Source organism: Corythoichthys intestinalis, unplaced genomic scaffold (genome assembly GCF_030265065.1).
Source record: "Corythoichthys intestinalis isolate RoL2023-P3 unplaced genomic scaffold, ASM3026506v1 HiC_scaffold_23, whole genome shotgun sequence".
NCBI classification, from domain to species: Eukaryota; Metazoa; Chordata; class Actinopteri; order Syngnathiformes; family Syngnathidae; genus Corythoichthys; species Corythoichthys intestinalis.
This window is the reverse complement of record NW_026651592.1, coordinates 8,856,012-8,874,235: the sequence shown is the minus strand read 5'-3', so window position 1 is coordinate 8,874,235 and position 18,224 is coordinate 8,856,012. Positions and strand designations below refer to the sequence as shown.

The window sequence follows — 18,224 nt, the reverse complement described above, 5'->3', positions numbered from 1 at the left end:
TTGCCGGGTCCATTCGTAGCTTCCCATGCCCCACAATGTAGCCAAGGAAGGCAGTTTCGGGAACACTGAACTCGCATTTCTCGGCTTTTACGTACAGCCGGTTCTCTAGCAACCTCTGGAGTACTTGGCGGACATGGTCCTCATGTTCCGATGGGGTGCCAGAGAACACCAGAATGTCATCCAAATACACCACGACGAACTTGTTAATCATGTCACTCAGGACGTCATTCACCAAGTTTTGGAAGACCGCAGGGGCGTTAGTGAGCCCGAAGGGCATAACAAGATATTCATAATGGCCCATGGGCGTGTTAAAGGCAGTCTTCCATTCATCGCCTTCCTTAATACGGACGAGGTGGTAGGCGTTACGTAGGTCGAGCTTCGTAAAGATGGTAGCCCCGTGCAGGGGGGTGAAAGTGGAATCAATAAGGGGAAGAGGGTATTTGTTTTTAATTGTGATTTCATTCAGCCCCCGGTAGTCGATGGTGGGTCTGAGGCTGCCATCTTTTTTATTCACAAAAAAGAACCCTGCCCCGACAGGGGAGGAGGAAGGGCGAATAATACCTGTGGCCAGGGACTCCGTGATGTATGACTTCATTGCCTCCCTTTCTGGTAGAGAGATGTTGTAAAGTCGTCCCTTGGGGAGGGTCGCACCAGGAAGGAGAGAGATGGCACAGTCGTATGGACGGTGAGGAGGGAGTGACACCGCATGGTCCTTACTGAAAACCAGTCCAAGGTCATGGTAGCCTTCTGGCACAGCGGAGAGGTCAGGTTGCGTCGGTTCCTGGATCGAACAGGTAGGCACTAAGGCAGATTTAAGACAGTGTGAGTGACAATAGTTACTCCATGCAGTTAACATAGGGTGGGTCCAGTCTATGGCGGGGTTATGTGTTCTTAGCCAAGGCAAACCAAGGACCAGAGGTGTGCGGGGACTACGGAAAACAAAAAAGGAGCTCACCTCTCGATGGTTGCCAGATAAGATGACATCAACGGCTTCGGTCTGTCTGCTCACGCTGAACAGGGGCTGTCCATCCAGCGCAGTGGTCTTTAAAGGGGCAGGAAGAGGGTGTGTACTCAACCCCAACTGGCTCACCAAGGTTTGATCAATGAAATTTTCGTCGGAACCACAATCTACAAGGGCGGTGACAGTGCGGGATTGGCCCCTCCAGGACAGCGTGGCGGTAAGCTGGAGCTGGCGTGAGGAACTGTGGGACATGTGGCTCACCAGTAGTCCCTCCTTTAATGGTGAGCCTAGCAGTTTCCCGGATGCACCGGGCAGCTGCGAATAAAATGCCCCCCTTGCCCGCAGTAAATACACAACTGAGCGCTGTACCTGCGAGTGCGTTCCTCCTGGGATAGCCTGGCGCGGCCCAACTGCATTGGTTCAGGTTTGTCAGCAGGGGGCGGTGTCGCCTGAGCCGCATCAGTGGCCTGAACAGGGAATGAAGACGGGCGTGGAAGGGCAGCTAGGCGCGGGCCGGGGGGGTTCGGCGGTTCCCGGCGTTGTCTTCTTCGCTCCCGCAAGCGATTGTCGATTTGGATCGCTAATTTAATAAGGTCGTCCCAAGACCCGGGCTCATCCCGCGTGGCCAATTCGTCTTTGAGGGACTCCGTTAAGCCGCGGGTGAAGATCTCCTGTAGCGCCGCATCGTTAAAACGGCTCTCAGCGGCCAACGTGCGGAATTCCACCGAGAATTCGGCGACGCTCCGTGACCCCTGGTGAATGGACATCATCCGCTTGGCAGCCTCTTTACCACGGATAGGATGGTCGAAGATCTTTCGCATTTCATCGGTGAAGTGGGCGTACGAAGTACACACCGCGGACCCCTGCTCCCATATAGAGGAAGCCCAGTCGAGAGCCGCTCCGCGTAGGCATCCGATCAAATAAGCAATCTTTGGTCGGTCCCCCTGGTACATGGATGGCTGCTGTTCGAAGACAAGGCTGCACTGGACTAAAAAAGCACGACATGTACCAAGGTTGCCGTCGTAAGGAGACGGAGCCGGGACGTGGGGTTCCCGCGCCGCAGCTGTTGACGCCAGGTTAGTTGCGGGAACATGACTCGGCGAAGCGGCGGTGTGGCGGAGGGGAGGCGGGACTGTGCGTGCATGAGGCAGCGGCGTGAGTTGTGCCTGGTTGGCTTGAAGTGACTCAGAAATGTCCGTTACCTTACTGAATAGATATTCGATTGCTTGGTGGTGGTCAAGGAGTGACGTGGGCGAGCTGGCTGTGTTGTCCGTGGGATCCATGATGGCCCGATCAAACTGTTAAGGTGTGAGAGCAATAGGGGATCCCAGAGTGGATACACAGTGGTAAAGAATGAGCAATCGTTTCTTGTAGGTCACAAGGCTGTCTCGGGTGTAGCTTGCTGGGAGCGGAGTTGGTGAGCTGACGTGGGATGAGGAGGCTCGGAAGAGCGGCAGGCGTGTAATCCGATGAGGGGTGCGCAGAAGGCAGGACCTGGGACAAAAGCAATGTAGTCGTAAGCCGGAGATCAAAAGATAGCAAATACAAGGCGAGATAGAACTGACGTGTGAAGCAAACAAGTTGATCGGGCGACGAGGTGGCAGCGTCCACTGGCTTTTATGGATGGCTGATTGGCATTGCCAGCACCTGTGGCCGCTCCACCCGTCTGTCGTCCAACCTGCAATCAGTAAAAACATGCACACCTGCCGGAGGTGGGCAGGTCTCAGAAGGAAGGGGAAGAGGACCTAACAGCTTATTTACCCCTTCTGTCATTGTTTGCATCCTATCCTCATTAAAATATAAAAACCTTTAAATGTTTGGGTGATCTTTGTTAAAGCTGCAACTGTTTTTACATCTGTGTGATTTTGACAAAGATCAGATTACATTTCATGGTGATTTTGTGCAGAAATTTGAGAAATTCCAAAAGGTTCAAATACTTTTTCATACCACTGTAAAGTTGAAGAATTTCAAATACCAAATATTGAAAATAACACACATTGCTTGATTCTACAAATATCAGTAAGGTTTTGACAACTGTTCATAAGAATTTAACATCTCGGCTTTAATTTGACATATTGTACATCAAGGTTGAGCAAACGAGCACAGAGTAATTTACATTCCCAAAATGGCACTTTTTGACAATAGTTTGTAAAAAAATAGACATTATTGTCATGAAACCTTCTATTCATTTCAGTGAAATAGAACTACATCTTCTACATATGGAAAGCGTCTATTCATCCCCGGTTCTTCCTCTGAATCCATGTCCCCTCTCTCTGGAGTCTCATCAGACTCTGCATAATTTACTGCTTGTACCCGCCTCCTGCAGACTGGATGGTCTTCTCCTGGTGTTCCACACCTTCTTCTACTCCTGCCTTGTCGTAGTGATGCCATATTTCCACTATAATTGTGATGAAAATTGATTATTCCAGCAGAGAGAGGATAAAAGCCTTCACAGATGCAAGATGGCATCCCCATTTGTACAGTGGGGAGTGTATAGGGTTAATGAATGCTTATGACAGATGTCATTAAGTTTCATCCGACCAATTTTGTCACTAACTCAATTTTTGTTCATTATATCCATTCAAAAGTGAGATCATTTGCTGAATGACACTAAATGACATCTGTCATAAGCATTCATCAATGCTCATGACAGTGTCATGTCATAATTATTACGGTCCGATGACAGTCTTATGACGCCACTGTCACATAACGTGTTACCGGTTAATATCTTTTGGCTTAAATATCCTATAATACAGTGAGGACAGCTGCGTCTTATTGTCTGGTGCGGCTTATCCATGAACAAATGCCATTTTGTTGTCAAATTTGGTGGGTGGCGGCTTATAGTCAGGTGCCTTATTGTCCAAAAATTACGGTATATATTTTTTTGTTTTTAAGAACTGGATTTTTATGTCTTGGTCTGGTCTCTGCTTGTGTGGGATTTTGGTCTTGACTCGCAGAAATGTTATTCTCAGTGACGTCTGGTATATGATATGCTGGTTATGAGCACAACCTTTAGCAGGTGACTCATCATGCATGTGGACACAAAGTGATTTACCCTTTGTTACATACCCCACCCCAAAAAATCAGTAACTGTCTGGTCACACTGTTCAAATTCTGAAAGAGCGGCAAAAAGGAATATTTTGTGCGGCGTGTTTATTAAAAATACAGTGGCGAGGAAAAGAGGAGAAGTCGGCCAGCAAAATTTCGAGTGTGTATAGCACTGACAAGGTATTTTTTGTGCTGTTGCATGGCAACGGTTTCCACAGAAATCTTCCCTCTCCATTCTGCACACAACCACAGCAACGGCAAAATGCAAAGACGACATGACAGGAAAATCAACAATACAGATTGGTAGAATTTACATCATGTACATATCAATTTTTTGACAAAATTTAGGCAAGGCAAGGCAAATTTATTTATACATATAGCACAATTCAACACAAGGCAATTCAAAGTGCTTTACATCACATGAAGATCATAAAAATCACATTTAAATCAATAGAACGTTAAAAACAAAGGCAATCGAAATAGGAAATATAATTATACATATAAATCACATTTAATCACGAATAGAATAATAAATAAATAAATAAAAATAAAACAAATACTACTAATACTAATAATAATAATTGAAATCAGCAATGGAGATAAGCACAAGGGTAATAGAAAGCAAATAGTTTGATATATATAGACAGTTATGGATATGCAGTGCTAAGCAAAAGCGTTTTTAGCCCTGATTTAAAGGAGCTAACAGTTTGAGCATACTTCAGGTAACTTGTTCCAGAGGTGAGGAGCATGTTAACAGGAGACCTGTTCCAGAATTAAATATAATTTCATACACATTCGAGATGGCAAATGTACTCCAATTCGGTACTTAACTCAGCTGGCTCCTTTCAACTTTGAGGAGTAGCGTTTCGACCCTTAGTCCCTCCCGGATTATCCAACTTCTCACCCTTCTCATCTCTAAGAGAAAGCTCGGACACCCTGTGGAACAAACGTACCGTATTGGCCCGAATATAAGAAGGTGTTTTTTGCATTGAAATAACACTGAAAAAGAGGGGGTCTAGACATTATACCCATTTACGACGCTAGATGGCGCCAGATATCATTGAAGCAATGTTCTGTCATGACACATCTCAGCTACTCTCCCCATTCACGACGCTAGATGGCGGCAGATATCATTGAAGCGATGTTCTGTCATGACAGATCTCAGCTACTCTCCCCATTCATGACGCTAGATGGCGCCAGATATCATTGAAGCGATGCTCTGTCATGACAGATCTCAGCTACTCTTTTTAGTTCAAGCAGTTTGCATCATTTTATTGCAATGCTTTTCCTTATTCAGATTTGTTTCAAGACCACAGTTACAGTTAGACTTCACTTTGATGGTTAATGCAGTTATTGTGATTTTGTTGTTTTATCACAGTAGATTGGTTTATTTACATTTCAATAACCAGAAGCCATTCATTTACGAATGTGATTGCACTTTAGTTTACATATTTAAATGTTCAGATATTAAGATTTGAATGAGGCAAAGTAACATGCTTTTTCTCTCAAATATATTGTTATAATCATTCGTTTCGGATGTACTGTAATTATTTTCTGTATAAAACATTAATTTGGTGTTCAAAAAGTCTTTTTTCAAACTTGAGTCTTGAAAAAGAGGGGGTCTTATAATCAGGGCAGTCTTATATTCGGTCCAATACGGTATTTCGGCCGCTTATAACCGGGATCTTGTTCTTTCGGTCACGACCCACAGCTCGTGCCCATAGGCGAGGGTAGGAACGTAACTAGATTGGTAAATCGAGACCTTCGCCTTTTGGCTCAGCTCCTTTTTCACCACAATGGACCAGTAGAGAGTCCATGTCACAGTGTTGAAATTCACCCCCCCCCCCCCCGCCAAGATGCACGGAAACAGCGACAGCCAAAACAAGTGCCGCTCGGCCGATGCTGCCCCCGCGTGCGCCAACCAGGAAGGCAGAACTTCGCGCGTCCACCTCTGATATTAACCCTTTGTACTGACTCCATGTTCCAAAAGTTTGAAAAAGACTCGCCGAAAGCAGGTTGACAATTTATTCGTCGACAACGGTCAAAAACAAGGCAAAAAACAGACGACGGGGGGACAGTTCTGGATCCAAAACAAGGCTACATGTTTCCGAGCAGCGAAATCTGTGTTATCTCAGTGTCCAGTCTTTTTAAAGTCCTTGGTGAAGCTGGCCGTGTCGAAGGTGTGTCCGAAGGTGTGTCTGGGCGTTGCTTTTGGGTCTTCGCCTCTGTGGCCGGTTTTGGGCGGGATTAGGTTTGTGCGCGGATGGGACGCCCGCTATCAACTTTATTGACCGGGCTGTCTCTACTTGTTTTAGGACAAAGCGCTTTGTCCTTGGAGTTTGCTGGGAGAGCTGATTGCAAGAGTTGGTGCGTCAATCTTGCTCGTGACGCACGCGTTGGGCTTCTGTGATAAGACGGCATTGTGTATCTCTTCTATTTCTTCTCATTAAACTATGGTGTGCTATTTATTTTATATTAGTAGTGCAGTCCTACCTTAAATATGAAATTGATACTATTTCCTGATTAATTATATTACGTGTGTTAGAGTAATGCAAACAGTTAGACGGTGCCTACGAGAAACTTCCATTTTTCTCATCTCCCCCTCACTAGCCTGTATAAGGTGATTCACTTTACTGTGTCAAAGGGCATGTAGTGGAGTCTGCTTAAACAATAGTTAGATGAATGTGTTAGACTAATGCAAACAATTATATGGTGTGTGCGATGACGGTACCCTTTCTCTTCAACAGCCAATGCTGCACCGATCCGCCTGTTGATCTCTCGTTCTCTCCTACCCTCACTCGTGAACAAGACACTCCACTAGGGGCAAGATCTCCCCCTTCTTAAAAAGGAGGACCACCACCCCGATCTGCCAATTCGGAGGCACTGTCTCCGATGTCCACGCAATGTTATAGAGACGTGTCAACCACGACAGCCCCACAACATCCAGTGCCTTTACGAACTTGCCACCGAGGAGCTAGCAGAGATAGTTCGTCAAAATGGATTGAACATCTATATTTGTGAACGACAGTGAAACATGATCATTCACTTCCATTAAACCTTTTAATGGGCAATTGTTTAAATATTATTAATTTTAAAAATCCAGAGTGTTATTGTGGCAGACTTAATAAACATTTATTTATTTAAAAATCAACAGGAGCTGACCCATAAATGACCCCAAATCATCAAGAAATGACCCACTCGCTCGGCGTTCTCCTGCCTCCGCCTTCCCCTCTTCTCTGGCTGGGCATCCGCCCTGCGCTCTGTCGCGGGTCGCTGGCTGGGCGCCGGTGTATCAGCAGGGTGTTGCCTGCACCGGCGGGGGGCCCTGCCCTGCCTTGGGCTTAGTGGGCTGCTGGGGTTCCCGTGGCGTGCCGTGCCGGTTGGGGGGCTGCGGCTGTGGCTCGTGTCCCGGGTGGGCGGGCGGGGGTGGGGATAGATGTGGGGTTGGTGGTGCGTCCCCTCCTGCCATCCCTGAAGGCCGGTTGATGGGTGCGCGGGTGGCCCGGGGGACCACCCTGGATCCTGGGGGGGGGGGGGGGGGTTGGGGGGGGGGCGATGGTTCCCTTGCTGGGCTGCGGGAGGAGGGATGGGCTGCGCTGGACCCCCCGACCCCCTGCCGGCCCTCCCTCCCCGGGCTGGCTGGGTGGGGGCCGTGGCCCTGGGTTGGCTCCCGCGCGGCTTCTCCGCCCGTCTGCGTGGCTGTCGCGCGTCCGGTGGGGCTCGCGTGCCGGGAGATGCGGTAGTGCATGCTCGGGTTGGGGGTCTTGGTGCCGGGATTGGCAATGGGGCGGAGTAGGGTTGGTCGCCAACGGGCTTACATTCATAAGAGATTCACATGATTACTGGGTTCTACATCACAGAACTGATTTGTGTACACTCTACCTCTTTCAATCACTTAGCTTATAGACACCCCTGTCCCCCTCTTTCACTGGCCAATAGGCCCCCACATGGTGTAAACCGGAAATACATCTCGCTGACGATGGCACCAGCATATTAATAATTAGTCTAGATGTTCGATGTATTGCTTGTTGTTGTTTGTGTATGTGTTTCTTTTCTTTCTTCTCTTGTGTTGCTTTTCTTCTGTCCCCCCATAATCCCTTCCTGTTCGCTGCTTTGTCATAATAAAAAGGTATTTTGAATGATCACTATGGGAGTATATCAGATTCTCAATGTGAAACATTAAAACTGTTCAGACAACCCGGGCACCTAGACTTCCATTCTCTGTGTCAAACAACTGAACAGGACAGGTTTAAAAAAAAAAAAAAAAAAAAAAAAAAAAAAGAAATGACCCACTGAAGTAAATAAATAAATAAATAAATAAATAAATACATAAAACCAATGATTTTTTTACGGGATCCATGTGGGGGGGGGGGGGGGTCATTTATTGAAATGGGAATAAACTAAAAAAAAAAAAAAAACAATGTTTTATGACAATAATAAAAGTGACAATAAAATATATAAATAATTATAAATAATATATACAGGCATATGGCGGAAAACACTCAGGTGACTTGAAGTTCCGCTCTGAGACCCCCAACTTTGCCAAATTTCAAAATTGTCCGATATGCATCTGTGATACATTATTGGAAAGCTTAAAAAATACAATTAAGCGATAGTTATGAGGTAGATATCTTTGACATATTTACAGACAGCATTTTTTTCATTGCGACGTAATTTGTTTAAAAGTTTAAAAAAATACGGTGAATATTTTTTTTAAGTCGTTTTTTTTTTTTTTTTTTTTGACGAAATATTAGACATCAATTAATGATTCTAAGCTAAAAATGACAGACAATTTGAATAATAAATACTTAACTTTTTTCAATGGCTGGGTTGAAACAAAAACGGTTGCGCGACGTCTGTAAACGGGGGTTTCCAGGGTAAAATGGACCATTTAAGAATACTTCAGGGGCTTAATGCACCATGAATCTGCTATGGCAGCGTATAGAGACATTGTTCTATCAAACACAACAGTTGTTTTAGCATAAAATACAGCAGCTTCTTTTAAAGAGGAGTGCAAGAGCAGAAACTGCTTTTTCACGCTTGTCTGTCTTCCACCATACATATATTCTGCTCTTGCACCCCTCTTTAAAATAAACAGCTGTATTTTAAGCCAAAAGAACTGTTGTGTTTGATTTAACAATATATCTATATGCTGCCATAGCAGATTCATGGCGCATTAAGCCCCCAAACTTTTTTTTTTTTTTTTTTTTTTATGTGTCCGTTTTACCCTGGAAACCCCCGTTTACAGACGTCGCACAACCGCTTTTGTTTCAACCAAGCCATAAAAAGAAGATAATTAAATATATTTTTTATTGAAAATGTCATTTTTAGCTAAGAATCACTAATTCATGTCTAATATTTGCTTAAAAAAAAAAAAGACTTTAAAAAATTATTCACTCGCATATTTTAAACTTTTAAACAAATTACGTCTCAATGAAAAAAATGGTGTCTGTAAATAAGTCAGATATTTACCTCATAAATATTGCTTAATTGTATTTTTTTTTGTTGCTGTCGCATTTCTCCCGATATGTTAGATGATAAACAATCAATCCAAACAAAGAAAAATTGAAAAAAAAAATGTTTAAATGGGTAAATATATGAAAAAGAACATCTCGACCACCCCTTTATGTCTGCGAGTTCTGCATCGGGACCCTTGTTATATTACCACGTTTCACCCATAACCCACCCCCCCACCCCAAATCCGGCTGTGGCCATTCACAGCTCTGTCTTGACACTCGGTGATACATGCGACTAGGCATGTGATCCGGTATGAGATTTTGACGGTACGATAACCGTGGGCAAAAATACTGCGGTTTCACGGTATCACGGTATTGCAATTATAGCTCCAAAATGTGTTATTTTGAGATATATGGGTTAAAAAAATATTTTTTTCCCATTGAAGTTTAAAAAAAAAAAAATTTCAGAACATAGTTGCAAAATGGAACATGAATATATTGTTAAAATAAATTATCAATAAAGAAAAATCCCAAATATTTTAAACAAAATTAAAATAAATATAACTTATAGATTATAGCCACAGCCACAGCTCAAGTTGCTCAAGATTAGAGCAAGAACAAAATCATTTCTATAAAAAAAAAAAGTAAAAACACTTCTGCATAAATTTTTTAAAAAATTCTACTGCATGACTTTTTTTTGAGGGTGGAAAAGCTCAAGTGAAGTTTTGCCATTTTCAGCCACTGTGTCAGCTCTAGTCTACATGATGTCATGCCTATGTGTTAAAAAAACATAAAGAATTCATAAGTTAATAAAGTTAGTTAAAAATGTATAAGTGAGTTTAAAGTGTAAATATTGTTGTGGAGAGGTTTCATCTAAACAAACAAACAAAAAATTGGGAGTGAGACCTCTCCTTGATCCAGCGAACGTGGATTTGTGCTTAGGACAAGAGCATCTTTCACAATTAGCGATCTTTGATGCTATCCCCTTTTCCCCTTCATTCAAGCGAACCGAGCTTGTTTTCTCACTCTGCGGCTGTAACACTCGACGAAGTTGCTCTCCCAGCTAAGCCTAGGCTAACATTCGTCTTTGTAAGCTTTTAGCTAGTTTGTATATTGAATTTGAAAGGAAAATGTGTGTTTTGTTTTTGGCGAACTTTTCATGGTGCTAATCTGTTGAAGTTACTCACACATAGAAAACTACAATTGTACAACGTTTTAAATGTATTCATTTTGTATATTCCAATTACCACGATTTGAGAGCTTAATAAATTGAAGAAAAGTACGTCTTATGTTTGGAGTATTTGTTGTTGGGTTCACTGGCTGTCTAGCCGATAGCGTCACTTTCACACACAGCAACAAACGGGAGGGGGTGAGCGCTGCCGCGCCAAGCCACTACTACTGACTACTGAAAGACTACTGCTTACTGTGTCTAAAAATAATTATAGCGGGCTGCCAGAAGCCAAATCAATTAAGACGCCACTTAAAGACATTCGACCCCAATCTCATTGATAAGCCGCTTGATTGTTTTTCAGCGAAAACGTGCCGAATATTGCCAACAATAGTCCTGCTTTGTCAGTGTTATATCAGTAAACCAGTGAGCATTGTTAGCATGCTCATTGCAAAATGACTCAGCACCATTGCAAAGGAGGTAATACTGAGTGTGAGTAGCAAAAATAAAAACTGTCCTTCTGTCCAAGGATACTCTTTTTTTCCTTTATTTATTTTTGTTTTTTCGGTCAAATTTTTTGGCATATTGTCCTCATGAGTAAATGTTTCTAATCAATTTGAATTTGTTATTATTTACGGATTTTATTACATTTTATTTTTCTGTATCAAATGGTCAAAAATGTACCTTGAGTGTATTTTTACAGTTTGAATGTGACTTTTTTTTTTTTTTTTTAATTCAGGCAAATTGATGCACGTCAAGTCTTCTCTGTTACAAACAAAACAATGTTAATAAAGTTATACTTTATTATAAGTTGATCTGTTACTTTTTTTCTTTATTAGAAAAAAAGGACACAATGTTAGGCAGATGCGTATTTATAATAGTAATTCTATAGACAAATAATACTATTTACAGTGGCGGCAGAGAGTTTGGGGGGGGCGCAAAACATTTACGTCTTGCTTGGGGGGGTGTAACAGAAAATAATTGAGAAGCACTGCGTTAAACCGTGAAACCGGCACATGGCTTCATGCGACATGGAGTTTTTGGATCGAAAAGAGGTGAGTACGCGATAATGTCTCGTTAAAATCATGGCATTTTTAATTACGCGTGCTCTCACCTCCAGTTAGGGTTTTGCATTTTAATTTTTGTTTTTTTTTTGAATGCCCTCCTGTCCAAAATGTTTCTCCCCCCAGAAAATGTAGATTTTAAGCTTTTCAGTGATGTATCACACATGCAAAGAGGACAATTTTGAAAATTTGGCCAAATTGGGGGTCTCAGAGCGGAACTTCGTCACCTGAGTGTTTTCCGCCATATGATATATTTCAAACAAAGTGGTATCGGTATCGGCCGATACTGCACAGCCAGGTATCGTATGAAAACTTTTTTTTTTTTTACTGCAGGAATGATATGTTTTTGTCTGTGTGTGTGTGTGTGTGTGTGTGTTGTGTTGCGTTGCGTTAAGTTGTGGTGTGACCTCACATAGCTTAACTATTTGCCTACCATTGATGGCAATAAACATTCAATCCATTTTAATTGGGAGGGGCTGCGACTTGATGGATGTTTTTAATATAAGGTTCCCTTTTTTACTCTCATTCTAACAACTATAACACATACTCTGTGACCTGGGCTGGCAGTGAATGAGGCAAGCCAATGATACATTTTGAATAGATGTCCAATGTAGCGACCACTGTTCCTGACAGGGTCAGTAAATAAAAAATAAAAAAAACATAATTGTGTAAAAAATAATTACCATATAAAGGGTTAAAGTAAAGGAATATTTTTCCCCATTCAATTACAGTAGTGAGGTCTCATCTGAGAACTTGCTGCCGCTCGCGTTTCATTTAAACAAATTGTACCCTCTAGTGGACAAATATAAAAATGAACACCTGAATGGCAGCATAGTCCAAAAAATTCAATATTCCAATTGACTTCTCAGTCACACAAACATACCTGAATATAAGTGTGTTTGTTTAAATGAGTATTAATACCAGAGGTCATTTATTTTAGCTGAATTAATTTTTTTTATTTATTTTTGGAAATACAAGAAAATAGGATCCCAATACTCAGAAAATTATGTGTTTGGGCCCGATTTCCAAATACGGTATCAGATTAGGTACATCTTTAGTAAATAGAAAACTGAAATTTCTGGAGAAATTACGATGGAGCTTTGCTGTTGTAGATACAGATTTAAGACCAGCCCAGGTTGATTTGGGGTCATTTTGGAAAAATTATGTCACTTCCTATTGATTTGGGGAAATTTCAGAGGCATGTCTTGTTGGTATTGAATCACTTCCAGTGGATTTGGGGATATTTTGGGGACATTTCCTGTTGATATCGGTTCACTTCCTGTTGATCTGGGGACATTTCAGAGACATGTCCTGATGATATCAGTTCGAAGCAATGTAAATGAAAATAATGGGAAATTTGGACGTACATGGCCGTCAATGACATCGACTTACGTATGCGTCAATGGAGTAAGTACATTAGCATCGATGGAATCGACGTACATGGCCGTCAATGGCATGGATGTGTATAGCCCACATTGGCATCTGTGAGCATGGGCGTCAATGCAATATAAATGCCAATGGAAATTAATGGGAAATTTGGACGTACGTGGCCGTCAATGGCATCGACTTACGCATACATAAATGGAATCCAAGTATATTGGCATCGATGGAATCGACGTACATGGCCGTCAATGGCATGGATGTGCATAGCTCACATTGGCATCTGTGTACATGAGCCCCAACACAATGCAAATGCCATTGGAAAGGAATGGGAAATTTGGACGTTCATGGCCGTCAATGGAATCCAAGTATATTGGCATCAACAGAATCGACATACATGACTGTCAATGGCATGGACGTGCATTGCCCTCATTGGCATCTGTGTACACGGGCATAAATGCAATGTAAATGTCATTGGAAATTAAATGGAAATTTGGACGTACACGGCTGTCACGGGCATCGACTTACTTAGGCACCAGTTGAATGTCAAGTGGCTGTCAATGTAAATGGTAAAAAATCACAAGGCCATTGTTTTCCTGCCATTAAATATGAATGGGAAATTCGGACATACTTTATACATGGCTGTCAATAGCATCTCATTAGAAATGAATGGGACAGTTTTTGGCAAATCTTGGGGGAACCGTTAGTTTTTTCCAAATTATGTATACAACTTTTATGCTCCCTACCATACTAATTAATGACTATTTTATTCTGAATATTTTTCTACGATTAAGAAATACTGTATTTATAGAAGTTGAAGACTATCTATATGAATGTTAATCTAGAAACAAAAGAAAATGAATAAACGCAAACAGGGGTGGAGATACCTGTGCATTGCACATGTGATAAGCTCTCTATGAAAGCTCTCACTGGTAAACCAGGCTCGGACAAGATTTTGCTTGATTCAAATGCTCTTTTTTCATGAAATCACAATAAATGTACACTTTGTAGATTAACACATGTAATTCTTCAAGTCGACAATTGTACGTACATGAGAACAAACCAGTTTGAAAACATGTAATATTATATTAAAGAAAGTCACATGAAATATTTCCCATCACACGAGAGCCTTTTTCCTCCCACAAGTCAGTGTCACACATCGCTGAAATTCTGTAGCTGTTTGTTTCATGTGTATTACAATAGATTAGTACAGACACTTCCTTTTTACAGCCTATGAACGCTTATGACAAATAAATGGTATGAAAAAAGGTAGACTTTGAACATAAGTCTAAATGTTTCTCTGAGTTGAATGCTGTAGCGTTTGTAACGTTTCAATGCAGAGGAAGAAGGAAAGTGAAATGCTCTCAGGAAACAACAGCTTTGACCGACCGTTTGACACGTCAGCAGAATAGATAGATGAGTTCAACTCTGAGACTTCAATCTCTCAGACCATAAACGAGTGAACACAGAGATCTGGGCAATAAGAAAAAGCACACAAATAGAAAGATCTGTATTTGATTAAAAGTCACCCAGTACAACAAAGTTGAAAGAATTATGAGGATGTTGGAGTAGATCACTGACAAAAGGCTGAGGCTTAGCTGCACCAGGTGCAGCAGCAATGTGCTTTTTGCTTTCCGCGCAGAGACTTTGTCCGTGGCTGCCGATCTGGCTGCTATGACTATGCCAGCGTAGCTGGAAATGTTGGCCAGGCCTGCAACGAAGAACACCAAACCTGCGTAGGTATTGTGGTAAATTTCGGAAAAAGGCTGGAGAAACAATGCGATGTAATGGCATGGCTGTGTCATTTGGAGACTCTCCAGCTGTTCAAAAGGAAACATCAAAATTAATAGGTTTTGAATGAGAACAATTATAAAACACCCGATCCACATTCCAAGCATGGCCCTCACTGTGTTCCCTCTGGTCATGATGGAGGCGTGTCTGAGAGGGTGGCACACAGCCACATATCTCTCCAGCGACATAGTGACCAGCACCAAAGGAGAAATCCTACTGAAGAGATTAGTGAGAAGGACCAGTACACTGCACACAGAATACGTGAGGGTGATGCGAAAGGAGTTCAAACAATACATCAGCTGGGAGACGACCAGTTGCAGCGTGTCTCCGAGCAGCAGGTTATACAGCAGGATGTAGCGCGACGTCTCCCGAAACATACATTTGTTCCTCAAAGTGAACAACATGATCCCATTGAGAAATAGTAAAATCAAGCAGAAGGAGGTAGTCATGGTGGCAGACACTATTCGTTCCGCAAGGCTTAACCCTGTGGTAACATTGGCTAGTGAATTACCTTGCATGAATGTTAGAGATACAACGAGAAAAAAAACAACAAACAGTGACGCTGGGAACGTCGAGTTTTATCGCACTGCCACCGCACGTTTTATATGTTTTCATGCTCCATTTTGATGCATTGCGTTACTATGCAACACCATCGCTGCAATGTCACCGCCTCTTACAGGCGTCACACTGGAACACACGAGCATCATTATGAATTAATAAAAAAAAAAAAATGGCAGTAAATGCCTTTAACCCTTTCAGGGACAGTGTTCAGTACAGTGGAGAGCAATTCAAAAGTTCACACTTCAGACCATTAACCCTTCAAACAGCAAGTGACTATTTTTGGTCATTAAAAAACATATATATATTAAAAAAAAAAAAAAAAGTCGTCTCGCCCACCCGGGCGGTATGGTCTCTCCTTTCAAGCTCGGGTCTTCTACCAGAGGCCTGGGAGCTTGAGGGTCCTGCGCAGGATCTTAGCTGTCCCTAGGATTGCGCTCTTCTGAATGGAGACGTCGGACGTTGTTCCTGGTATCTGTTGGAGCCATGCACCCAGCTTGGGGGTTACTGCCCCTAGTGTCCCGATCACTACTGGCACCACTCTTCCCTTCACTCCCCACATTTTCTCCAACTCTTCCTTCAACCCTTGATATTTCTCCAGCTTTTCATGTTCTTTTTTCCTGATGTTGCTATCGCTCGGGATTGCTACATCTATCATTACTGCTGTCTTCTGATGTTTATCCACCACCACTATGTCAGGCTGGTTGGCCATCACCAGTTTGTCTGTCTGGATCTGGAAGTCCCACAGGATCTTGGCTCGGTTGTTCTCGACCACCTTCGGAGGTGTCGCCCACCTTGACTCTGGGGTGTCCAGTCCGTACTCGGCACAGAACTTCCTGTACACTATGCCTGCTACCTGGTTATGTCGTTCCATGTATGCCTTGCCTGCTAGCATCTTACACTCTGCTGTGATGTGCTGGACTGTCTCAGGGGCTTCTTTGCATAGCCTGCACCTGGGGTCCTGTCTGGTGTGATAGACCCCAGCCTCTATTGCTCTTGTGTTAACAAGAGCAATAGAGGCTTTTTCCCCCCTGATATATATATACAGTATATATACACTCAGATGACTTGAAGTTCCGCTCTGAGACCCTCAATTTGGCCAACTTTCAAAATTGTCCGATATGCATGTGTGATATACCATTGGAAAGCTTAAAATCTACATTTTCTGGGAGAAGAAAAATTTTGAACAGGGGGGCATTTCTAAAAAAAAAAAAAAAAAAAAAAAATTTTTTTTAAACAGCAAAACCCTATCTGAGAACACGCGAGAGCAGAATTAAAGACGCCATGACTTTGACGAGATATTATCACGTACTTACCTTGTTTCGATCCAAAAACTCCATGTAGCATGTATCACTGAGTGTGAAGACACAGCTGTGAATGGCCACAGTGGGATTTTTTGGGGATTTTATGGGTGAAACATGGTAATATAACAAGGGTCGCGATGCCGAAATCACAGACATCAAGGAGTGGTCGAGATGTTCATTTTCATATATTTACCTTTTTAAATGTTTTTTTTTCCAATTTTTCTTTGTTTGGATCGATTATTTATCATCTAACATATCGGTGAAAATGCAATAGTAACAAAAAAAAAATACAATTAGGCGATAGTTATGAGGTAGATATCTGTGACTTTTTTTACAGACACCACTTTTTCATTGTGACATAATTTGTACCCCCCACCAGTCTGTACTCGGCACAAATGTTCCTGTACACTATGCCTGCTACATGGTTATGTCGTTCCATGTATGCCTTGCCTGCCAGCACCCTGCACCCTGCTGTGATGTGGTAGACTGTCTCAGGGGCCTCTTTGCATAACCTACACCTGGGGTCCTGTCTGGTGTGATAGATCCCGGCCTCGATTGATCTTGTGTTTGGGCCTGTTCTTGTGCTGCCATGATCAGTGCCTCTTCTGGGCTGTCTTTCAGTCCGGCCTTTTCTAGCCACTGGTATGTTTTTACCATGTCAGCTCCCTCCTCAATTTGTGGGTGGTACATACCATGCAGGGGCTTGTCCTTCCATGATAGCTCCTCAGGGTCCTTCTCCTGACTGGGCTTCTGTTGCCTGAGGCATTCACCGAGTAGATCATCACTGGGGGCCATTTTCATGATGTACTCTTGGAGGGATGTAGTTTCCTCCTGGACAGTGGCTCTGATGCTCACTATTCCTCGGCCTCCCTCTTTCTGCTTTGTGTAGAGCCTCAGGATGCTGGATATATGTTATATACAGGCACATAAGTGGTCCGCATGCGCGCATGCGTACTGGACGTAGACAAACGCGCTGGCCCTCAACGGCTTCCATACGCTTTTGCGTACCAATGGCTGGCCTCTGTATTTGCGGCAGACACGAGAAAATCACCTCTCAAAATCACCCCTTTCCCACTGGCCAAAAAACCCGTGTCAACCCGCTAACAATCGGCTTTTGGTGGCAGTGGGAAAGGTGCAGCGATCCACCTCGACCCGTGTCAATCAACCCGCCAAGCGACCCGCGTTAAAATCACCTCGGCTCTGATCGTCGTGCAGTGTGAAAGCAAAACCCTGGGTCAACAGTCAACACCCTAATCTACGTGGTGACGTAGGCTAGTACGTGATGCGTCATAACAAAAAACAAAAACCATGTGCTCTAGCCCGGATCCACATACGGCGAACAGTCGGTGTAGCAGCGTTAGCAATAGCCATAACAGATGAAACAAAGGCTCTTCTCCTCCTTCTGTGACGTATACGACTCCTTCCAATTTCAAACCAAAATTCACGTCGCCTACGTTGCCTCAGCACAAGCTGAGTGTAGATCCTTTGCTGCAT

The 18,224-nt window shown here is 43.0% G+C and overlaps 1 protein-coding gene across 1 annotated transcript; it reads right to left on the bottom strand.

Moving 5' to 3' along the window:
- Window positions 1-14,513: 14,513 nt before the first annotated feature.
- On the bottom strand, window positions 14,514-18,224 carry LOC130911269 (odorant receptor 131-2-like). The gene is made up of 3 exons (XM_057829114.1): window positions 18,190-18,224; window positions 17,423-17,487; window positions 14,514-15,352 (listed from the first exon to the last, which is right to left on the bottom strand). Exons 1-3 carry the CDS (start codon window positions 18,222-18,224, stop codon window positions 14,514-14,516), a joined length of 939 nt encoding a protein of 312 aa, XP_057685097.1.